At 31.3% G+C, this 19,702-nt stretch overlaps 2 protein-coding genes across 2 annotated transcripts; one reads left to right on the forward strand and one right to left on the reverse strand.

Annotated features, from left to right (window-relative positions):
- Window positions 1–1,804: 1,804 nt before the first annotated feature.
- LOC125818653 (uncharacterized) lies at window positions 1,805–7,745 on the reverse strand. The gene is made up of 6 exons (XM_049498167.1): window positions 7,560–7,745; window positions 5,686–5,771; window positions 2,713–3,087; window positions 2,386–2,607; window positions 2,180–2,304; window positions 1,805–2,101 (listed from the first exon to the last, which is right to left on the reverse strand). Exons 1-6 carry the CDS (start codon window positions 7,560–7,562, stop codon window positions 1,878–1,880), a joined length of 1,035 nt encoding a protein of 344 aa, XP_049354124.1. The 5' UTR covers window positions 7,563–7,745; the 3' UTR covers window positions 1,805–1,877.
- Window positions 7,746–17,167: 9,422 nt separating this feature from the next.
- LOC125819131 (uncharacterized) lies at window positions 17,168–19,600 on the forward strand. Its single transcript, XM_049498646.1, has 7 exons — window positions 17,168–17,191; window positions 17,999–18,134; window positions 18,342–18,419; window positions 18,489–18,598; window positions 18,705–18,813; window positions 19,049–19,236; window positions 19,415–19,600. The coding sequence occupies exons 1-7, from the start codon at window positions 17,168–17,170 to the stop codon at window positions 19,598–19,600; spliced, it is 831 nt and encodes a 276-aa protein (XP_049354603.1).
- The last annotated feature ends 102 nt before the right edge of the window (window positions 19,601–19,702 follow it).

Raw genomic sequence — 19,702 nt, forward strand, 5'->3', positions numbered from 1 at the left:
ATTACTGATAGATTGGATGTTGTTAGGAGAAACTTCAAGTGAAGACAAGAAGAAATATCATCTAGTGAAATGGGAGGAGCTATTGGAAAGCAAGAAAGGATGGGGCTTAAACATTAGGAAGCTAGACAGACATAACAAGAGTCTAATGATGAAGTGGTTTTGGAAGTTTGCATCTCCAGAAGAAGCTCTATGGAAAGAAGTGATCAGGTCAAAATATGGCATGCAGGATAAATGGATGACAGGAGGTGACAACTCCTTATAATTGTAATGTATGGAGATCCATCAGGAAGCTATGGCAACTAGTTTCAACAAGAACAAGTTGCAAGGTTGGAAATGGAGAGAAGGTGGCTTTCTGGAAGGATGTATGGTGTGGGCAATGACCTCTGAATCAAACTTTTCATGAACTTTACAACTTATGCCAGGCCCAATATGCTACTGTGGCTGAACTATAGACAGGACAAGGTTGGAATCTTCATCTAAGAAGGAATTTAAATGACTGTGAAATGAACTTTATAGCAGATTTTCAGAATACAGTCCCTCAAAATCTCAACCTTACAGAAGAAAAGGACAGCTTGGTGTGGAAGGTGGATAGCAAAGGTATTTTCACTGTCAAGTCTGCTTACAAAGATCTGACAGGAAAAAATACTCAAGAGATAGGATGGATATGGAGAATGATTTGGAAGACCAAAGTGCCTTATAAGGTAAACTACTTTACATGGTTACTGACAAAGGAAGCAATCCTCACTCATGAAAACCTTAACAAGAGGATACATAACCTATGCTCTAGATATGCTATCTATATGAAGAACAAATAGAGAGTCAACTATCTCTTTTTGCATTGTAAATGAACAGACCAACTGTTGCAGATGTTTTTACACAAGAGGAAGATCATGTGGGTGAAACCTGGGATAATTAAAGAAGTGCTAAAAAGTTGGAACGATGATGAAAATGCAAGAAGAAAGGAGGAGAGATGGAAGATGGTTCCCGCATGTATCTAGTGGACCATATGAAAGGAGAGAAATCAAAGACATTTTGAAGGCAAAAAGAGCAACATACAGAAGATCAAGATAGACTGCTTAGGCCTTTACTATTTTTGGTGCAAGTAGCTATAGACAACACTGGAAATGTTTTTAATGCAATTGACTGGTTGTAATTAGATTTATTAGGATTTTGTAAAGAGAATTTTTGATGGGGGACTACACTTTGTTGTAGTACACCTGTGGATATATAGAAGTAAAGTTTACCATTCTCCAAAAAAAGAAAGATTAATTGCCATTAGTCATCATCTCAACAATGACCAAAATAAGAATTTGCCAATAATTGAGACCAAAAGTGCTAATATCCATATAAATTATACATAATCAAACCTCGTCCCTATAATCCGAAATAGATAAGAGGAGTTTAATTCTAAGATGATATACACCTTCACCTCCAAGCTGTTCGAGTCACTATGGGAGCAAAGCTCGGTTTCCAAAACAACCACCCTTTATCTACCATGTACAGCTAAACAGATGACATATTACAAATGGTTAGCATTTCACAGGACATCGGGTTCTTCAACTGAAGAAAAAACTCGGTTTTTATTTGTTAATAACCGAGAAATCTCTGAGAACCAGCAGCACAAAGATCCGAAATCTGGTGGATATTGGATTCATCCCTTATTCACTTAGCCAGTCATATGTGCCTAAACTCTCACATCATGTCACGTCATGTGATGCGCTCTTACCATTAGACCAGCTTTGTCGTTTTTTCCACCAGGTTATTCACCAACAGCCCACAAACACATTCGTGAGGTCTCAATTTTTTCATGTCAGTCAAATGGTACAGAAACTAGTTCATTTTGCGAAGCTCAACATGAAAAGAAGAGGACAGATGCTTCAGGAAGTGCCAGACCCAAAGCTTACGTTATTGCTTAAAGTGCTAATAGGACTCTCAGCACGCGAAGTTTTGAGTTTCACAAGGTTCATATGATCTCCGGCAGTCAAAACATTCCCAGGAGTTTGAAGTATCACAGATTTAACCCTGTTCGATACCATTTGACAGCTACTAGATTCCTGCTTCGCTCTAAAAACGCCCCATAAGTAGTGTTTGTGTTGGAATCCTGCCAACCAATTTCATCAAACAACTTAACAATGAAATCAAGATCTAAGCTTTGGTGTATCATCGAGTAAAAACTTACTCCAGTTATGCAGGGGAAGTTCTGTGGATGTGAAAACCAACAGCTCTGCATTTGTCATAACTGCTCGGAGAGCAAGTTCTTCACCAATCATTTCCTCAATCAAATGATCAAAATCCTGCTCGTATCTGTACTGAGAAAAATAAAATGTCAACAAAGTGAATATGACGAAAACTATGTGTAAAATGGTGAAAATATAAAGTAATTACCTTGCATCCGAAGGAAAGAAATACAATGCAATGTTATCATCTCTAGGCTCTAATGTATTGAAACTCTTAGGCCATATATCAGATTTCGGAAGCATTTCCAAGTGAAGCAAAAGTGAAAATAACTTCGCTTCTTCAAAAACCTTTTGGCATGCTTTGACTGATAGGTGAGCAACAAGTCCATCAAATGTCTTATACTCTTTGTTCCATATGTTAAAACTACCCCTGCCAGAAAAAAGTGCAAGAAAACGGACATTTTCATTCACAATACGACAGGTCAATATTGATGAATTATCACCCAAGTGAATAATCTGTGAGATATATCCTCACCTCCAAATAGGATCAAGAACAGGTTGTGCTTGTTCCACGACAGCATGAATACAGTTTTTCTTATCTATCAGAGACGTAGGATTAGACTTCTTATCTAAGTGACTATGCTCTACCAAATCAATTCTAGGATGTTTCTCAACATCTTCCTCGGGAGACTTATTTTGAACCACCGTTAAATCTACCTCAGCAATCGATGGAGGAATATCAAGTTTTGCTTCAGAACTTGCTTTAAGATGTCTTGAACTAGTGCAATTTTCAGGTAAGACGCCAACAGAATTCATGATAGTGAGTTCATTTGGCACCTTCACCTCACAATCATCACAGACCCAATAGACAAATTCATCAAATGTACTGGGAACTTTATCAAGGCAGTAGCTGAAAAGATTAAAACATGGAATATTAACAAACTAAAGAAAGACATGTAAAGGTTAACCTAAAACCATTATCAGTATTTAATGACAACCATGAAACTCAACTTCTTGGTAAAATTCTCAGGGTCGACTTCCAGGAGCATGAGGAAGAAGCATGGGAACTACTGATGCAAATAGATAGCTGCAGACAGGCAAGGCTCCCGGAGACGAGGCATCTTTAAAGAGGCATAGATACAAAGGGACACATGAACTCAAGGGGCTCACCTCTTTTGATGTTAAGATCAAAAGTGATGGGAGGAGAGTTCGGGGAAAAGATGGCAACCTTTTACAGTGAAACTCAAATTGGTGACATGGAATGTAAGGGGATTAAACAATAGGGTTAAAATAAGAATTCTGAAGAGCCTTATGTACAACTGAAAGGCTGATATCATTGTCTTCAGGAGTCTAAGTTGGAGGGGGATGCCAAAGAGATTGTCAAAGAGTTACAGGGAGGGAGATGGGTAAGATTTTCCTGCCTAGAAGCAAGTGGCACTAGAGGGAGAATTCTGATGTTGTGGGATGATATAGCATGGAGAGGGGAGACTTTGGAAATTGGATTATATACTCTTACTTGCAAGTTTGTCGCACTTCTTCAAGACTTTTGAGTGCCACGTAATGGGAGTATATGCCCCAAATTGTAATCTGGAAAGGGAAAATGAGTGGGAGGAAACAGGAGTTGTTACGGGACTGTTGGAAGGGCCATGGGCTGTTTCTGGAGATTTTATTGTGACAGTTTCCTTCCGAACAATGAAATTGCAAGAGAAGAACTCCAGCTATGGAGGAATATTCTGATTTTATAGAAGGTTCTGAGTCAACCGGCTAATCTGGATGTTGTACAGGAGAACAAAATTCCGACAGAAGCGGAATCACTACTGAAGGCTCTTCTGATGGAACATGGAGAATACATCAAAAATGAAGAAGTTTCACAGAGACAAAGACCCAGAGCCTTATGGGCTCAAGGAGGGGACAAGAATACCAACTTCTTTCGTAAAGTGGCAAATGATCATAAGAGAAATAGTAATATAGACCAACTAGTAATTCAAGATGAACAAGTGGAAGATCCAGTTGGAATTAAGGGGGGAATATTTGATTTTTATAGGAAGCTTTACTCTGAGACTCGGGACCGGAGACCATCATGCAATTTTATCATTTGCCCAGTCATCACTGAAGTTGAAAAAGAAGCTCTACACAGGGATTTTGATGAGCAAGAGGAGTATACATGTCTAGATGGCTACACAAAGAGTTTTTTCATCAAATGTTGGGAAGTACTGAAGCAGGACAACATAAAAACTTTCAAGAATTTTCATTCTCATGGAGTTATTGAGAAAAAATTCAACACAACTTACATAGCTTTGATTCCTAAGAAGACAGGAGCCAAGGATTTAAGAGAACTTAAACCTATAAGCCTTATAGGAAGTATGTACAAGCTACTACCAAAGGTTCTAACAGAGAGGTTGAAAAGGGTCATTCGTAAGCTGGTGGATGCTCAACATATGGCTTTCATTGAAGAATGCCAAAATAATGGATGTCCTAATTGCCAATGGAGAAGGTGATTCCAGAAGCTAGACATTGGAAAGGCCTATAATCATGTCAATTGGGAATCCTTGCTGAAGTTGCTCTCATGCATGAGTTTTGGAGGAAAATGGATTAAGTGATTAACTAGATAAGATATTGTATTTCAACACTCAAAATTCTCAATCCTTATCAATGGTTCTCCCGAAGGTTTTTTCCTTAGACAACAGCAATGCAGTACAGAAGATCATATTGAATTGCATTAGCCTTTTTTGTTTCTGGTGCAAACAGTTATATCAGATTTTTTTTTTATGGCCGTGGTGTCCAGGCTAGCTTTTGGGCACCTCGACTAATTCCATGGGATATTTGCCACCTCCCAGCAACATGTACCAAGTAACTCAGTCCACCAAAGCTAGGACATATGGGAAGAATCACCTAGTATTTTTGGTCTCCGCTGGGATTTGAACTTAAGACCTCATAACTCTCAACCACTTCATTGACCACTAGGCCACACCCTTGGGTGCCAGTTTTATCAGATTTAGCTTTTCTTTTTGTGGCAAAAGATGAAAAAACCAATCTCATCAGTGAAGTCAGGATTAAACTTCTGCCTGCTGAAACATTGCTTAAGCTTTTCTTTTCCTTGTCCTTCTTTTGCACTTCTCGCTGTCAAAAACATTGCTATAGACGATATGATTCCAAAAAAACATCTGCCTACTGAAATGTTCATCTCGACTTAACCTTTGTCGGAAGAGTAGAACTATACGCATATCGCTAGTCCAAACCAAAACAGGATTTACAGAACGGTCTTAAATACTTTCTTTCATGATTACAGTTGATAAATACCAAGAACATGTTCTGATGATCACACAGGAACTCATCTTAGTTCCATCATCAACTAATATATATGTTCCTGCTAGTAATAAGGCAATTCTTTGCACGTTCATGCAAAATAGGAGGGCAGAAATCAAGAGCAAAAATGAAAAACAAAAGCTAATAAGAGACGGTAAATGACTGAACTTTAAAAATGATGTTTGGTAACAATCTAACTTACCGATGTACAGCAACTTCAAGACATTTTACACAAAAAACAAATGCGTTAGAGAATCCTTTGTCACCACACTGTAGACATATTATCACCTGCACAACATGGCAAAATAATAATTAAAAATGCAGCCATATGCAAAACAATATACAAATAATGCCAAGTTTGTGTTATGTTGGATTTTATGCAATTATAAACAGGTTAATGCTGTTTAAGTAAAAGAATACATACACAATAATACCACATCTACACATGAAATTTCTTATTATGCCCAAACAATTTCACAATCCACAAACTATAACAAGCAAAGTAAATCTGATAGCTCCGTCGTAACAAAGAGAACATGGCGAAACAACAAATCCACAAGTAAAAAGTTCTTTCAGAGCTGTGCTGTCAATGGAGACTGAATAGATACAAATTTATCCTCTCTATAGTGGACCTTGTTGTATAAAACTAAATACATCCATGAACGCCAAAAGAGGTGATCAATAAATATACCCACCATATTTCACCCAAAATTGTGGCCCAGTGGTCAATAAAAGGGATTAAGAACTATGAGGTCTAACGTTCAAACCCAACGGATACAAAAACACACAGATGATTTCTTCTCATCTGCCCAAGCCTTGGCGGAGATAGTTACTCGGTACTTGTGTTGGTAGAGATAGCAAGCATGGGCAGAGCTAGGTACCGTAATCCGAATCTCCTTAATGAAAGAAAATTACACTATATATACAAGATTAAAATATCTTTTTGAGTATATACTAGATATTAAATTTCCATAGGACTTTTTTTTAATGACAAGGGGAAACTTGCAGTCGTTACCCTTTGGGTGCGCATGTGGTAAAACCCTCGCTCATATGCGATAGCTCGCAAACCACATAGGAAAGGTAACCTGCACTAGGCAAGCCTGATGCGACGAGCTCAACCCAGAAGGCAAACCCCTTGCTTTCGCTGGCAAGGGGTTTCGAACATGAAACCTCCAACGTGGAAGTCTCAAGCCCAAACCACTGGGTGTAGGACTTCTTCCTATGACTACTTCACTATACTTTGAATCTTGAAAATCCTCGCTACGCCATTGGTAGCAAGAACTTGTGAAATAAATCTTAGTAATCCCACAAGTGGAGTATAGGAAGGGCGGTGCCCCCACCCTTTAAAGGTAGAAAGGTTATTTCCGAACACCATGGTTCTAAAACAAGTAAAAGATATATCCACCATATTGGGATTGAGAACAATGAGTCTAATGTTCAAACCCCAAAGGGATACAAAAACACCACGTGATTTCTTCTCATTTGCCCAAGCCTTGAAGGAGATAGTTACTCAACACTTGTGTTGGTGGTAGAGATAGCAGGTACGGGCACCGCAATCTAAATCCCCTTCATCAAAGAAAATTACACCATACATACAACATCAAACAGTATCTTTTGTTTCCAGGTGTACACAAGCTAACTCGAAAAACACATTTCTAAAATAAGAAATACTACTCTCTCCGTTTCATTTTATGTGGCACCATTTCCTTTTTGGTCAGTCCCAAAAAGAATGTCACATTTCCTTATATAGTAAGTTTATAAAGGTACAATTCCTCTTTTATCCTTGTTGATCCCACTTAATCTTAAAATAATACTCCAATACATTTATGAGAATAGAGAAAAAAGAGTCTATTTTTTAAAGGACAATTTGGTAAACATTTCAAAGTCTTCATTTATTTCTTAAACTCCATGCTCAATCAAATGTTGCCATGTAAAATGGGACGGAGGGAGTACTACATTGAAAAAACACAATGACAGTCAACAGAGAAAATTATAACTTGTGATAAATAAATAAAAAATCAATGAGAATTAATACTAAGGCGAACAGGAGGAATGAGAAAACACATATGAACATACCATGGCGGAAACAAAAAATGTGAGGACCCAGAAACAACTGCATGAGAATTGAAAAAAAATCAGAACATTATGCACCTCGCAGCTGTATATATTAATGTATATTAGAATATGGTAACAATTTTTTGGAATGAAAAATCAATTTCATCGTTCTTCTGCTAAACCCCTAAAAGTGGCATTGGAAGCAGGGTGACAAAAGGGTGAATTAGGACAATAGTTTCATAGGGTTTTTAATGTATATTTGATCTAGGAGTGGGCGATGGGGTTTCTCAAATTTCGAGTTTGGTAATTGGTAGTTAGAAATAGATACTCCTCTCACATAAATATGTTTGTTATTATGTTTGGGTTTCCTAAATTTCTATGCTTCATTTTAGATCACAGGTTTTAAAAGTTTTTCTTTCTTAGATTTTGTGTCGAATCAAACGGCCTTACATATAATGGAAAAGAGAGAGTATCAAATAACAAATTTTTAGATTTCGGTTCGGTAATTGAGTAAACGGTAAATTGCACTTTGATTTGATACGGTATTCGCTAATACCGTATTGAAGTCATAGCCGATTGTATTACAAAGTTAATACTACTTCTCCTATCATTTCTATTTTTTTTAATGCAGAAACACAATATAATAGAAAATCAACAAGTAAAAAAACATTAAAAAAAACAAATTGATAGAACTAAAAGACATGTGTTTGGATTGTTTATGCTTATTCTTTAACTTTCTCTTTGGACTTAAACTAATTAGTAATGAATATGTTGATATATGACTTTCATTAAGTAAATAATTTGGCATTCGGGAAATGTCAAATACCATTTGGTACTAATGTCTCATACCAAATTCAAACCCGGATATCATAATTCTAAAATTTTACTCACGAATATCATAATTCTAAAATTTTACTCCGAATACCATACTAAATTATCAAAAATTTCAATTCGATTCGATAATTCAATTTTCGATATTTTATATTCAACCCTAATTTGATCCCTCAAAATAATTACCTAATTAAATATACAAATAAAATATCAGTTACTATTCCATCTCAAAATAAGTGTTATTTCACCAACAAAGAAGAAGTTATTTTGTCCAAAATAAGTATCATCTTAAAAATTTAAAATATTATTAAATAAACTAATTTAGTATATTATACATGTATTTATTAATAAACATATTTTTTCCTAGAATAACACTTATTTTTAGACTGATAGAATATTTGTATTTATTTTGGTTAGCAACTATCTATATCAATTTTTCGAAAAAATACCCCTTTATCGATGCAATGCATTCTTAAGGGTATTCCAGGGAGTATAAAAATATAAGAGGATGTTGACCTAATAATATATATAGAGAGAGATAATAATAAAGTGAATGGTAAAAATACATTCTAAAGGTCTCAATACTCGAGCTCAGTGGCGGAGGTAGAATTTCCATCGAGGGAGTTCAAAAAGATAAGTAAGCACACTAATAGTATCCATATATGCGGGGGCGAGCGGACCGGGTCAAATATAAATAGGTCGGATCAAATATAAGCAACTAAAAAAAATTCAACTCTACCTCAACACAAACAATAAAATCGAGTAAGTATATGTTTGACATAACATTAAAATAAGTTTGAGAGAATGTATTTTTTAAAACTATAATTATAGGTCTTGTCTTTGTCATTGTTGTATATAAACGTTATTCAATTTTTGAAACTAACTAAGGAATACTTCTGAATCCGATCATATTGTAGCAATAAAATTCGTGTCGAGAAAATAATTATTAAGATTGATAAATATCGCGATAATCGTATTTATCTATAAATTTTAAATGATTACTCTTATTTATTTAATCTTACTTGTAATTTTATTATTCCTTGCTCAAATATAAATTAAATGTTTGACTTAAAATGGATATGAGAGAATGTAATTTTAATTTTAATTATGAAAACTTAAAAAACGTTACAAGTTTAACTTAATTTAATAAAAATAGAAAAGAAATTTATTATCTAATAAAATATTATGAATCTCAATAGATTTTCAAATAAAATAGATTTTTCATTTATTTAGAAAATAAAAATGAAAATCAATTGAAACTACGGGGAAAAAATGTTGTTACTTGGAGTCGAGAACCCACGACCCAACACTTATCTTGCGAATTCTTGAACCCTCTTTACCACTGAACCAAGCCCTTGGCTTATGTTTAGGGGGTTCATCACTTGGTATATACATATAAATTGAAAAATTGATCTTATATATACAAGTAAAAATGATACTCTAATTGGTATACTCAATTAAATGAAGTTTCAATTCTATTTTTAAATATTTCTACTACTAGAATAATTCTGACTACTTGTGCAACAATTGACTCAATTGAAAAAGTTTTTCAAACTATAATCTATACGAATTATTACAAAAAAAATATTATATTGCTAATTGAAAAAAAATAATTATCAAATTATAATTAACTATCATGTATTTTAATAATTTATGTAAATAAAATATATAAGAAAAAACATCAAAAAAAAAATTCCTTTTCAAAGTTTTATTGGAACTCTTACCCGTGAAAGAAAACACAACAAATTTATAACAATCAAAGAGTGTAAAAAATTATACTAAATCAAACCACACAAGTGAGGAAATCCGAAGAGACATAACATGGTGCGGAATCAAAACCAATCAAACACTGATGGAAATTTTAGTACTAGATTAGAATATGGTAAGCTGGTATGGAGTGATCTTTTTTTTTTTTTTTTTTTTTTTTGAGAATTCAAGAAATCCTAGCTTGATGTTGAAGCTAGGCGATGAAAATAAGGGAAACTTTATGGTTTGTATATATATGATGATCAACCTTATTTTTTTAGCTAGTAGCCATAAGTGTTTTTCACTTGAAAGTAAATATCCATTTCATTTGGCTATTCACATTAAGGCTGATATCTTGAAACAATCTAATTTATTTTTTTTTGGAAAAAAGATAATTTAATAAAATAAAGATTTAATTGACTCTTTAATTGACCATTGAAATCAAAAGGCTATATTTATTAAAAACTTTATTCTATTTTTATATTTTACCAAAACAATCAATACGAAGTCTTGTAAGAAATTAATAACTCATAATTGCAAGTTTATCTAATTTATTCATTTATTTTCACTTAAAAGAAAACGCCCCCTTGGCTATCCACCATTATGGCTGATATCTTGAAGCAATTTATCTATTTTTTTGAAAAAAAAAGTAATTTTATTTAATAAAATCTATGGCGGCTCAAGCTAATTAGTGGCCTAAAGCCAAAAATAAGTTGGAGGCCTAAATTTTAATTATTTTTTTATATATGAGATTCAAGTTATTTCTTTCTTTTTAATAAAAAAAGTTTTGTGTTTTTTATGATCTTAAACTAAAGATATATATATACCAAATATTTTTAAATTTTGTGGTCTTAAACATATCATGTGGAAGTTAAATTTAAAAATTGATCCATAAAAAAGAAACATTCATTAATGTTTCGAAACAAATTAAAACATTGTTTATTTATTTTTTTGTTAAAAAAAGCTTAAGATAATTTTATTATTACTAAAAATTTAGGCCCTTCGATTTTGGGGCCTAAGGCATATGCCTCATTTTTAAAGGCATTGAGCCACCCCTGAATAAAATAAAGAATTAAATGACTTTTTAATTAACAATCGAAATCAAAAAGCTATACTTATTTAAATTATTATTCGACTTTTATATTTTACCAATATCTCAAAATTAAAGAATATATTTGATCTTTATTGATGCAAGTTCATATACTAATTAAGACATATTTTTGTAATTAAAAGTAATATAAAATATTATACAAGTGAAAATGATGCTCTAATCAAACAGAATAGGATACACATTTTTGCTCGACATAATACATAAATATGCCCTTTAACTTTGCCTCATTTTATATTTATGTCCTCCAACTTTGAATGTGCACAAATAGACTCTTAAACTTGTATAAAATTGAACAAAATAGACACACACGTCCTATGTGGCATCCTACATGACAATTTGCGTCCTATGTGTATTATGCCACATAGGACTTATGTGTCTATTTGTTCAACTCTATACAAGTTTAAGTGTCTATTTGTGTACACCCAAAGTTGTAAGGTATAAATGTAAAATAAGACCAAGTTAAAGGGCATATTTATGTATTATGCCTTTATGCTCTCTCTATGGAACTGTTGGTGGAGATAGCTACCACATATTCTTAAAGTTTTATAATTTTCTGAAAATATGATTGATGTGATTATAATTAAAAAAATATAGGAAATTAAATTTGCAATTACGTTTGACTTCTTAATTCTAATTCACTTAAATTTGAATCAATCATGTTTTAATATTGACTTTGTAAGTCTTTAATACTTTGAGATGTGTTCTTAGACATTTCAATCTCAAACTAATTAGATTATCAAATAATTAGCTTTAAAAAGACATTATTTTAACTTTGAATGTTTTCTAAAGTGTTACAATCACTACAATATTAATGATTTAGACCTATTTTTGTTATTAAAAGTAATACAAAATATTATATAAGAAATTTTTTAATTCTAATTAGTATACTCAATCAGATGAAGTCTTAATTCCATTTTTAAATACTTCTACTATTAGAATAATTTTGATAGCTTCTGCAACAATTGACTCAATTGAAAAAAAATAATCAAAACTATAATCCATATGAAATTACTTATGATATAAGTGTTTGTGTCAAGGAACGCACCATAATTTATATATGTCTATTCGTGTCTTACAAATATATAAAAAAAATATTATATTGCTAATTGAAAAAATTAATTATGAAATTATAATTGACTATCACCTATTTTAATAATTCCTGAGAATAAAATATATATAAAAAAGTTGAATAAAAGAAGATCTACTTTTTCAAAATTTTATTGGAACTCTAACAATAGAGATTGTAAAAAATTATACTAAATCAAACAAGGTAAGTGAAGAATTTCTAAGAGACATATCATGATGAAAACAAAGATAATTGGAGATTGATGACAATTCAAAACTAGGTGACAATCTGGTAAGCAGGTATGAAGCGATAGAAATGTTTTTCTTCTTGAGAATTTAAGAAATCCTAGCCAATCCCTTTTTGTTGAAGAAAATTAGCTTGACGTTGAAGCTAGGCGATTAAAAATAAGGAAAACTTTATAGTTTGTATACATGTTGTGTTAGTCAAACATTATAGATTAATGCAATTTCGTAGGTGAGGTCCTGGGAGAGCAAAGATGGGATATGTACAATGTAGATAATACTTATTAATAAAACTAGTTTTTGGACACGTGTTTTGCACGTATATTCCATGTGATTTTTTTTATAAATTTGTTAGAACAATAAAATATTCTATAAAAACATATATGTAATGAGTAATAAAATACAATAGTTATAAATAATATTTTTTAATTATGACAAAAAAATACCAAATAAGAAGTGTATTTTAATATTTAAAATTAATTTCTTTTACAGAACAAACTATAAATTTTGGTTAGTAGTCAACAAACTTTCAATAAAGTCACAAATGACTAATTTGAGCCCAAATAAAAATAAAAATTAAAGAAGTCTAATGAAAAAAAAAATGAAGAAAAATACAACGTACACATTCTTCTTAGGACTGTAATCATAACAATATTGATTAAAAAAAAGGGAATATAGAATCAATACAAAAAATTTCAAGTTCTTATGGACTTATTGCCCATATTGCCTTCTTCATTGAGTCAAACTAAAGTATGATCTCACTTTTCAAAATTTTATTGAAATTCTTACATGTAAAAAGAAACACAACAAATTTATAACAAACAAAAAGAAGAAGAAAAATATGCTAAAACAAACAAGATGAGTGAGGAAAATGTTAGAGACATATCATGATGTAAATAAAAACAATTTAGTAAACGGGGTGGAGCCACATAAGTTTTTTTAAAAAAAATTCAAGACATCCTTTTCGATATATTTCCTACGTCTGTTAGATTTTCATTCAAAAATCTTGACTAATAGAATAGTGAAATTAGATTAGGCTGAGAAAAGGGCTAAGAGAGAAGCTTAGGATATTACTTAAGTAAAGGGGTAGTGTTACAGTCGAGGTTGAAGTAAGGGGTAACGCTAATTAATTATTAAATTGTTGTTGTTGTTGTTGTCGTCGTCTTGTGACTTTGATTTACTCAGCAAAATTTAGGGAAGGTTTTCGCTTGGATTTGAACTTTATGCGGTCGTTTGTTATGACTATTTATTATTGCTACTATTTGAAACACGTAGAAACACTTTTTGAAATCTTGATCAAACAGAAATGGTTGCTCTAGTATTGACAAAAAGCACATTTCAAATTAAGTAGCCAATACACACTTCTTAATTAAATAACATTTAATTGTGATGAGTCATTAACAATAATAAGAATACCATACTGTGAAATGTGAATGTACTACCAAAACTACCTTGTATAGCTAAATAGATGACATATTACATATGGTAACATTTCACATAACATCATTGATGAAAAAAAAACTGTTTATATTTGTTGAAAATCGAGAAATCCTCGAGAGCCAGCAATACTAAGATCCGAAACATAGTGAATAATACGAAAGTTAGAAATTCAGTGAAGGTGACTTTGTCAAGGCAGTAGCTGTAGAGATTTAAAACACACAAGATTATTAAACCATGTAAAGGTTAACCTAAGACCATCAAGTTCAACAAATTACCTCCAGTATACCAAGAGAGTGAAAATCAGCATAATCGGAATTAGAAAACTACAAACGATCTACTGATAGCCAAATGTGTTATGCATCCTTTCTACATTACCTTCTCATTTAATAAAACAAAGAATTAAATGACTATTTAACTGACAAGTGACAACCAAAATCAAAAAAATATATTTATTTAAAACATTATTCGACTTTTATATTTTACCAAAACAATCAAAAATGAAGTCTCGTAAAAAATTATAACTCATAATTACAATTTTATCTAATTTAAAATACATTTATTAAGGGTAATTGTAAATTGTGATTGTTCATATACGTATATTCTACATAGTTGGTCATGAGGGTATATATGCACCATTTGTTAAACATAGGGGTAAATATACATGCACACATTATTACAAGGGATATATTTGCTCAATATCACAAAATTAAGGAATATATTTGTTCCTTATTGACGCAAGCTCATAAACCAATTAAGACAAGGACAAATTTTAAGAGACTAAACAAATATATACTAGCTAATTGTTTAGCATAGTTATAGTTTGAAGAAATTACTTTTCGCCACTAACATATAACCATATTTATGTGAGCCACGTCCAGAATTTGTATAATTCGGCTCCTAATTGTACAAATCCAGAATTTGTATAATTCAATTTCTAATTGTATAAATCCAGAATTTGTATATGCTTACTTAGCTTGAATATAATTATGAGGAAATTTCGCAAATAGCCACTAAAATAAACTTAATTAGGTTCTATAGCTATAGTTTGCTAATTACTATCCGTATCTACATGTTAGAGGGAGGAGAGAGGCGAGCGAGAGAGGGAAAGAGTGGAGAGAGGTGAATTGTATATGTATATATGTTGAATTGTATATGTATATCTGTTAGATAATTGTATATATGTAATTGGTATACATATGCATTTGTAAATCTGGCAAGCAGGATTGAGAGAGGGAGGAGAGAGGCGAGCGAGATTGGGAGAGGGAGGAGAGAGGCAAGCGAGAGAGGGTAGAGAGTGGAGAGAGGCGAATTGTATTTGTATATCTGTCATATAATTGTATATGTATATGTATATGTATAATTTGTATTTGTATGATTTGTACTTTTAGATGTATAAGAGAGGACAGAGGTTAGATAGAGGAAGAGAGGAGAGATGCGCAAATAATTATAGCTAAAATTAAGTTGTAAGTGGTAATTAATAAAAATTATAGTTATGTTAGCTAATTAACTAGTATATAGTTGCTTATCCTCGTAGTATCATGTTGATACATTTGATTTGTACAAGTTCTGATATTTTCTAAATGTATAAATACATAATTTATATATACTTAGCTTGTTTGTATATTGGCAAGTGAATTATACAAAGAAAATATTCATAGTAAACGAAAGTATAGCTATGAAACGTAATTAGACAAATTGTAGCTAAGGAAACTTATTAAATTTAATATCTTTGCTATGTATGAAATTTCCTCATTGTTTTATGTGTGTCATATATTTGTTAATTTTATAATCTAAACGAGTTTAAAGAGAGGAGATATGGGGTCTTCCACCTCCAAAATAGAAATTCAAAATACTTTAATTTTTGGTCAAACTAAGTATTAATATCTTTTTTAAGAAAAATATTACTACTTCAATCATAATTTAATGTTCTTTATCAATTTTGTAGTGAATTTATTGGATTAAATTGACTATTATATTTGACTAACTTTATGAGAAATATATAAATTTATTTGGTCAAAGTCTAACAATGATAAGCACTTACTGAATTGGATAGTAAATTTGATTTTTCAAATATAGATCCAATTAACTTCTTGAAAACTATTTAAATTCATTTTGTCATAGTAAAGTGATTATAAAAAGGTATAATACATAATTATGTCATTTAACTTGGCTTTAGTAGACAGTTATGCGGCCTCTAACTTTGGATGTGCATAAGTAAACACTTAAACTTGTATAAAATTAGACAAGTAGATACACACGTCCTACGTAGCATAATACACGTAGGACGCCACATAGGATGCAAACTTGTCATGTCGGATGTCACGTAGGACGAAGGTGTCTATTTATTCAATTTTTTACAAGTTTAAGTGTCTATTTATGTACACTCAAAGTTGGAGGGCATAGATGTCAGCTAAAGCCAAATTAAAGAGCATATTTATGTATTATGTCTTATAAAAATTATTGAACTAGCATAAGAATTAATATTACTAAATCATAAAAAAAAAACCTATAAAAATACATTAACTATATGCAAATTTTAATCACCAAATTAAAAGGCGAGTAAATAATTTGAAAAATGGGAGTAAGTCTAGTATTAGCGTAATGGTGAAGAATTAGCTAAAAACATATATCAAATACAATTTATATGTAGAATTGATCACCTTACTAATATTATTAAAATAGAATTATCATGTATTATTCTTATAATTAAAACACACAACACAATATAATAAATGATTATATTTTAAATAATCTCTCAATTAATGTTAAAATATCACTGTTAGCATAACAATAAAATTCTTTACAATAATTGATTCAAAATTATAGTCTAATTATACAGTAGTATTTTAAAAATTTGGGTAGTCTTTATTTGACAAATAACATATTTTAAAAAAATGAATAAACATAATTTTCAAGAACGGCTCAGCAAACGAGATGTATATATTAAACCGGAGATACTAAGAAATTCACTTTATCATTTTAATTTCAAACTTTTAGAAAAAATATATAAGCGGTCAAGAGGAGATACTTGAACCAATATATATATGATAGCCGATATTATTTTGTCTCTTCACTTACTTAAATTTTTTAAGGAAATAGATTAACAATCAAGAGGAACATATAAACGCGATTGAGACGGTATTGATTTACTTCTTCGTTATATTCATTCATTTTTATTTTTTATTCTCTTACAATGAAGGATGGCGATTGGGTGATGGTAAGTTTGTTTCAATCCAAATCTTGTTTCATTTCTTCATTTTTTTTTCTTTTGTATACATCTACATATTTGTTGTTCTTTTTAGCAAGTGTCCTAATTGAATTCATAGACAATTCTAGTAAATTATAGAAGACGAGTAAAAAGATTGATAAATGTTTGATTTTTTCTTCTTGCAACCCTATTTCAATTTTCTTTTTGTCGAAGGTATGTTAGAAAAATATCTCTACCCCCAAAAAGTAGCGTTACTGTCTATGTACATCTTACCAATTTCAAATCATAATTTTTGTACATTTTATCTTTTTCAAAACTCTACTTATGTTGAAATTATACAAATTATATGCATGAATAGTCTGATTTAAATACAATGAGACATCTATCGACTTTTCTAGTAGCATTCACTCAAGTTCTCAGTCTGAGAACGAGACTTACATCCCGATCTGAGAATGAGTGTCGCTAGAGGATGATGCTTCCTTCATTCCTTGTAATCATCATTCTATTTTTCTCCCAAATCTGTAAGCTCTGTCTTTGCTCTCAGATCTATATTTAATATCTATCTCTGGTTTTTAAACATCATTTTTTATTTATGAAATACAATGTATATGTACAGGGATGACTGAGATATATTCTATGTATCTTTAATGGCATATGCGTATATTATTCTAATTAATTATCTTTTGTGATTTCTAGAATTTCATTTGTTTACCAACTTTGGACTCATTAAAATGGAGGGAAGATCTTACTTTGTGTGAGCATGAATTATGAATATAAATAATTAGTTGATTTTATCTTTTGTATTTAATTACACAGTATACGTTTAATATGCTCGAAACACAAAAGAAAAACAAAGAGGATGTCAAGACGAATAAGAAATTTTCTGAAAAGGATCAAGAAGGCTCTTCCAAGAATATATTACATGACAAACGAGTGCAAAAAACTATTCATGGTATGTAATTTTGACTTATATTAATTTTATTTTCCTTGTCTACTTTAAGAAATAAAGAGAAAATTAATAGGTATTTTCAATTTTAATCTTATTATTAAATAACTTTTTCCAAATTAATTGAAGTATTAGTAGTCAAATATTGAATTTTAAAGTATTGCTAAGAGTTTGTTTTTAGTATAGTAAATACTTGACTAATATTTTTTCAAGGGAGCAAAGGGAGCAATTCTCAACTTCCCATGAAAGAGGGAAAGAATGCAGACAACCATGAACAACAAATTATTCAGGGTATATAATTTATAATTAATTCTATATTTTATAATTGACTCGTACTATTAATTATTCATGATTTTTCAGGTGAATTTGAGAGTCGTACTGATGATAGACCACTGAATAATCCTAATCTTACCTTAAAGGACAATAACATTGACAATACGTGTTTGTATCCCCTCCTTCATGCTTGCGAGGTAATTGTTCAACATTTATGTCAATTGATATCGAACATGCTCATTGTATTTCAAAATATACTTTTCTACGTTCAATCATTTATGAAAAAACAATGTGAATTTACAGGAGTTAGAAAGTGAGAAATTCAAACAAGGCAGCCAAAACAACGTAAGACAGGATCAAAAGAATTCTTTTGAGGAGGAATTTCCTAACCAACAACAAGAAGATATTGATGGTACTTATGAAATTTTACATCTTACAAATTAAACTTATGTTTTTAATTATCTGAATTTATCAAAAGTAGAGATGAATCCTAAATTTTAAATCAATAAGCTCAAGATAATTGAAACTCTTGACCTAAATGGTACACAACATAGTGGTAGTCTAATATACAATCATTAGATTGAAGCTCCCATCCAAACTTATAGTTTGTTTCACATATATCATGCAATCTCACATATAATTTTCAGGTGAGTCAGAGCTCAATAAAGTTACATGTGAAGATGGTCGCACAGATAATTATGGTCGTAGTTTAAACGACAATACTGTCAATTGTGGCTCAAAACTTTTGACAAGAGATGAAAAGGATGGAAACTATCATATCACTCGAGGAATACCCAGAAGTACTAAATTTCGTTCCATCGATAATCTCTATAAGGTAATTCATAAAAAGCTTCCCTATCTTCCACTATAACATTAAGTATTTTTACAAGTTTCTAATATTGTTCAACAATAGTTTTTTTTTCTTTAATTTTGGTAATTGTATATTTGACAAAATAAAAGAAATAGTTAAATTTATTTTTGATCATCTCATTAAATTTTCTTGCATTCCACAGTATACTTCAAGGGTCTCACCAATTGAAGATGAATATAGTTGGAATTGTCCAACTAAAGAAAACTCAAATATGAATTATTTGACAAACAAAGATTCAAGTATCAAAACAAACAAGATGAGTGTTGATTGTGAGAGAAAAGACAGAAACAACAATGGAGAAAAGGATGATGCGACTTCTTCCCCTTAGCTTCAAGATTTCATTTCAATAATTTATTTGAATTCTATCTTTAAGATTGCGTTTTAATCATTTCCTTGAATTCTATCTCTAAGCTCAGATTGTCTTTAACAT

The sequence above is a fragment of the Solanum verrucosum genome, unplaced genomic scaffold (genome assembly GCF_900185275.1).
Source record: "Solanum verrucosum unplaced genomic scaffold, falcon-dt-bn FXZP01000252.1, whole genome shotgun sequence".
Classification (NCBI taxonomy): domain Eukaryota; kingdom Viridiplantae; phylum Streptophyta; class Magnoliopsida; order Solanales; family Solanaceae; genus Solanum; species Solanum verrucosum.

Coding starts and splice junctions, on each gene's coding strand:
- LOC125818653 (XM_049498167.1), bottom strand. Junction 3,088..5,685: donor CTTGAAGTTGCTGTACATCG/GTAAGTTAGATT, acceptor TAATCTTTTCAG/CTACTGCCTTGATAAAGTTC. Junction 2,608..2,712: donor GTTCTTGATCCTATTTGGAG/GTGAGGATATAT, acceptor TTTTTCTGGCAG/GGGTAGTTTTAACATATGGA.
- LOC125819131 (XM_049498646.1), top strand. CDS start 17,168: ATGAAGGATGGCGATTGGGTGATG. Junction 18,135..18,341: donor AGTGCAAAAAACTATTCATG/GTATGTAATTTT, acceptor TATTTTTTCAAG/GGAGCAAAGGGAGCAATTCT. Junction 18,420..18,488: donor TGAACAACAAATTATTCAGG/GTATATAATTTA, acceptor ATGATTTTTCAG/GTGAATTTGAGAGTCGTACT.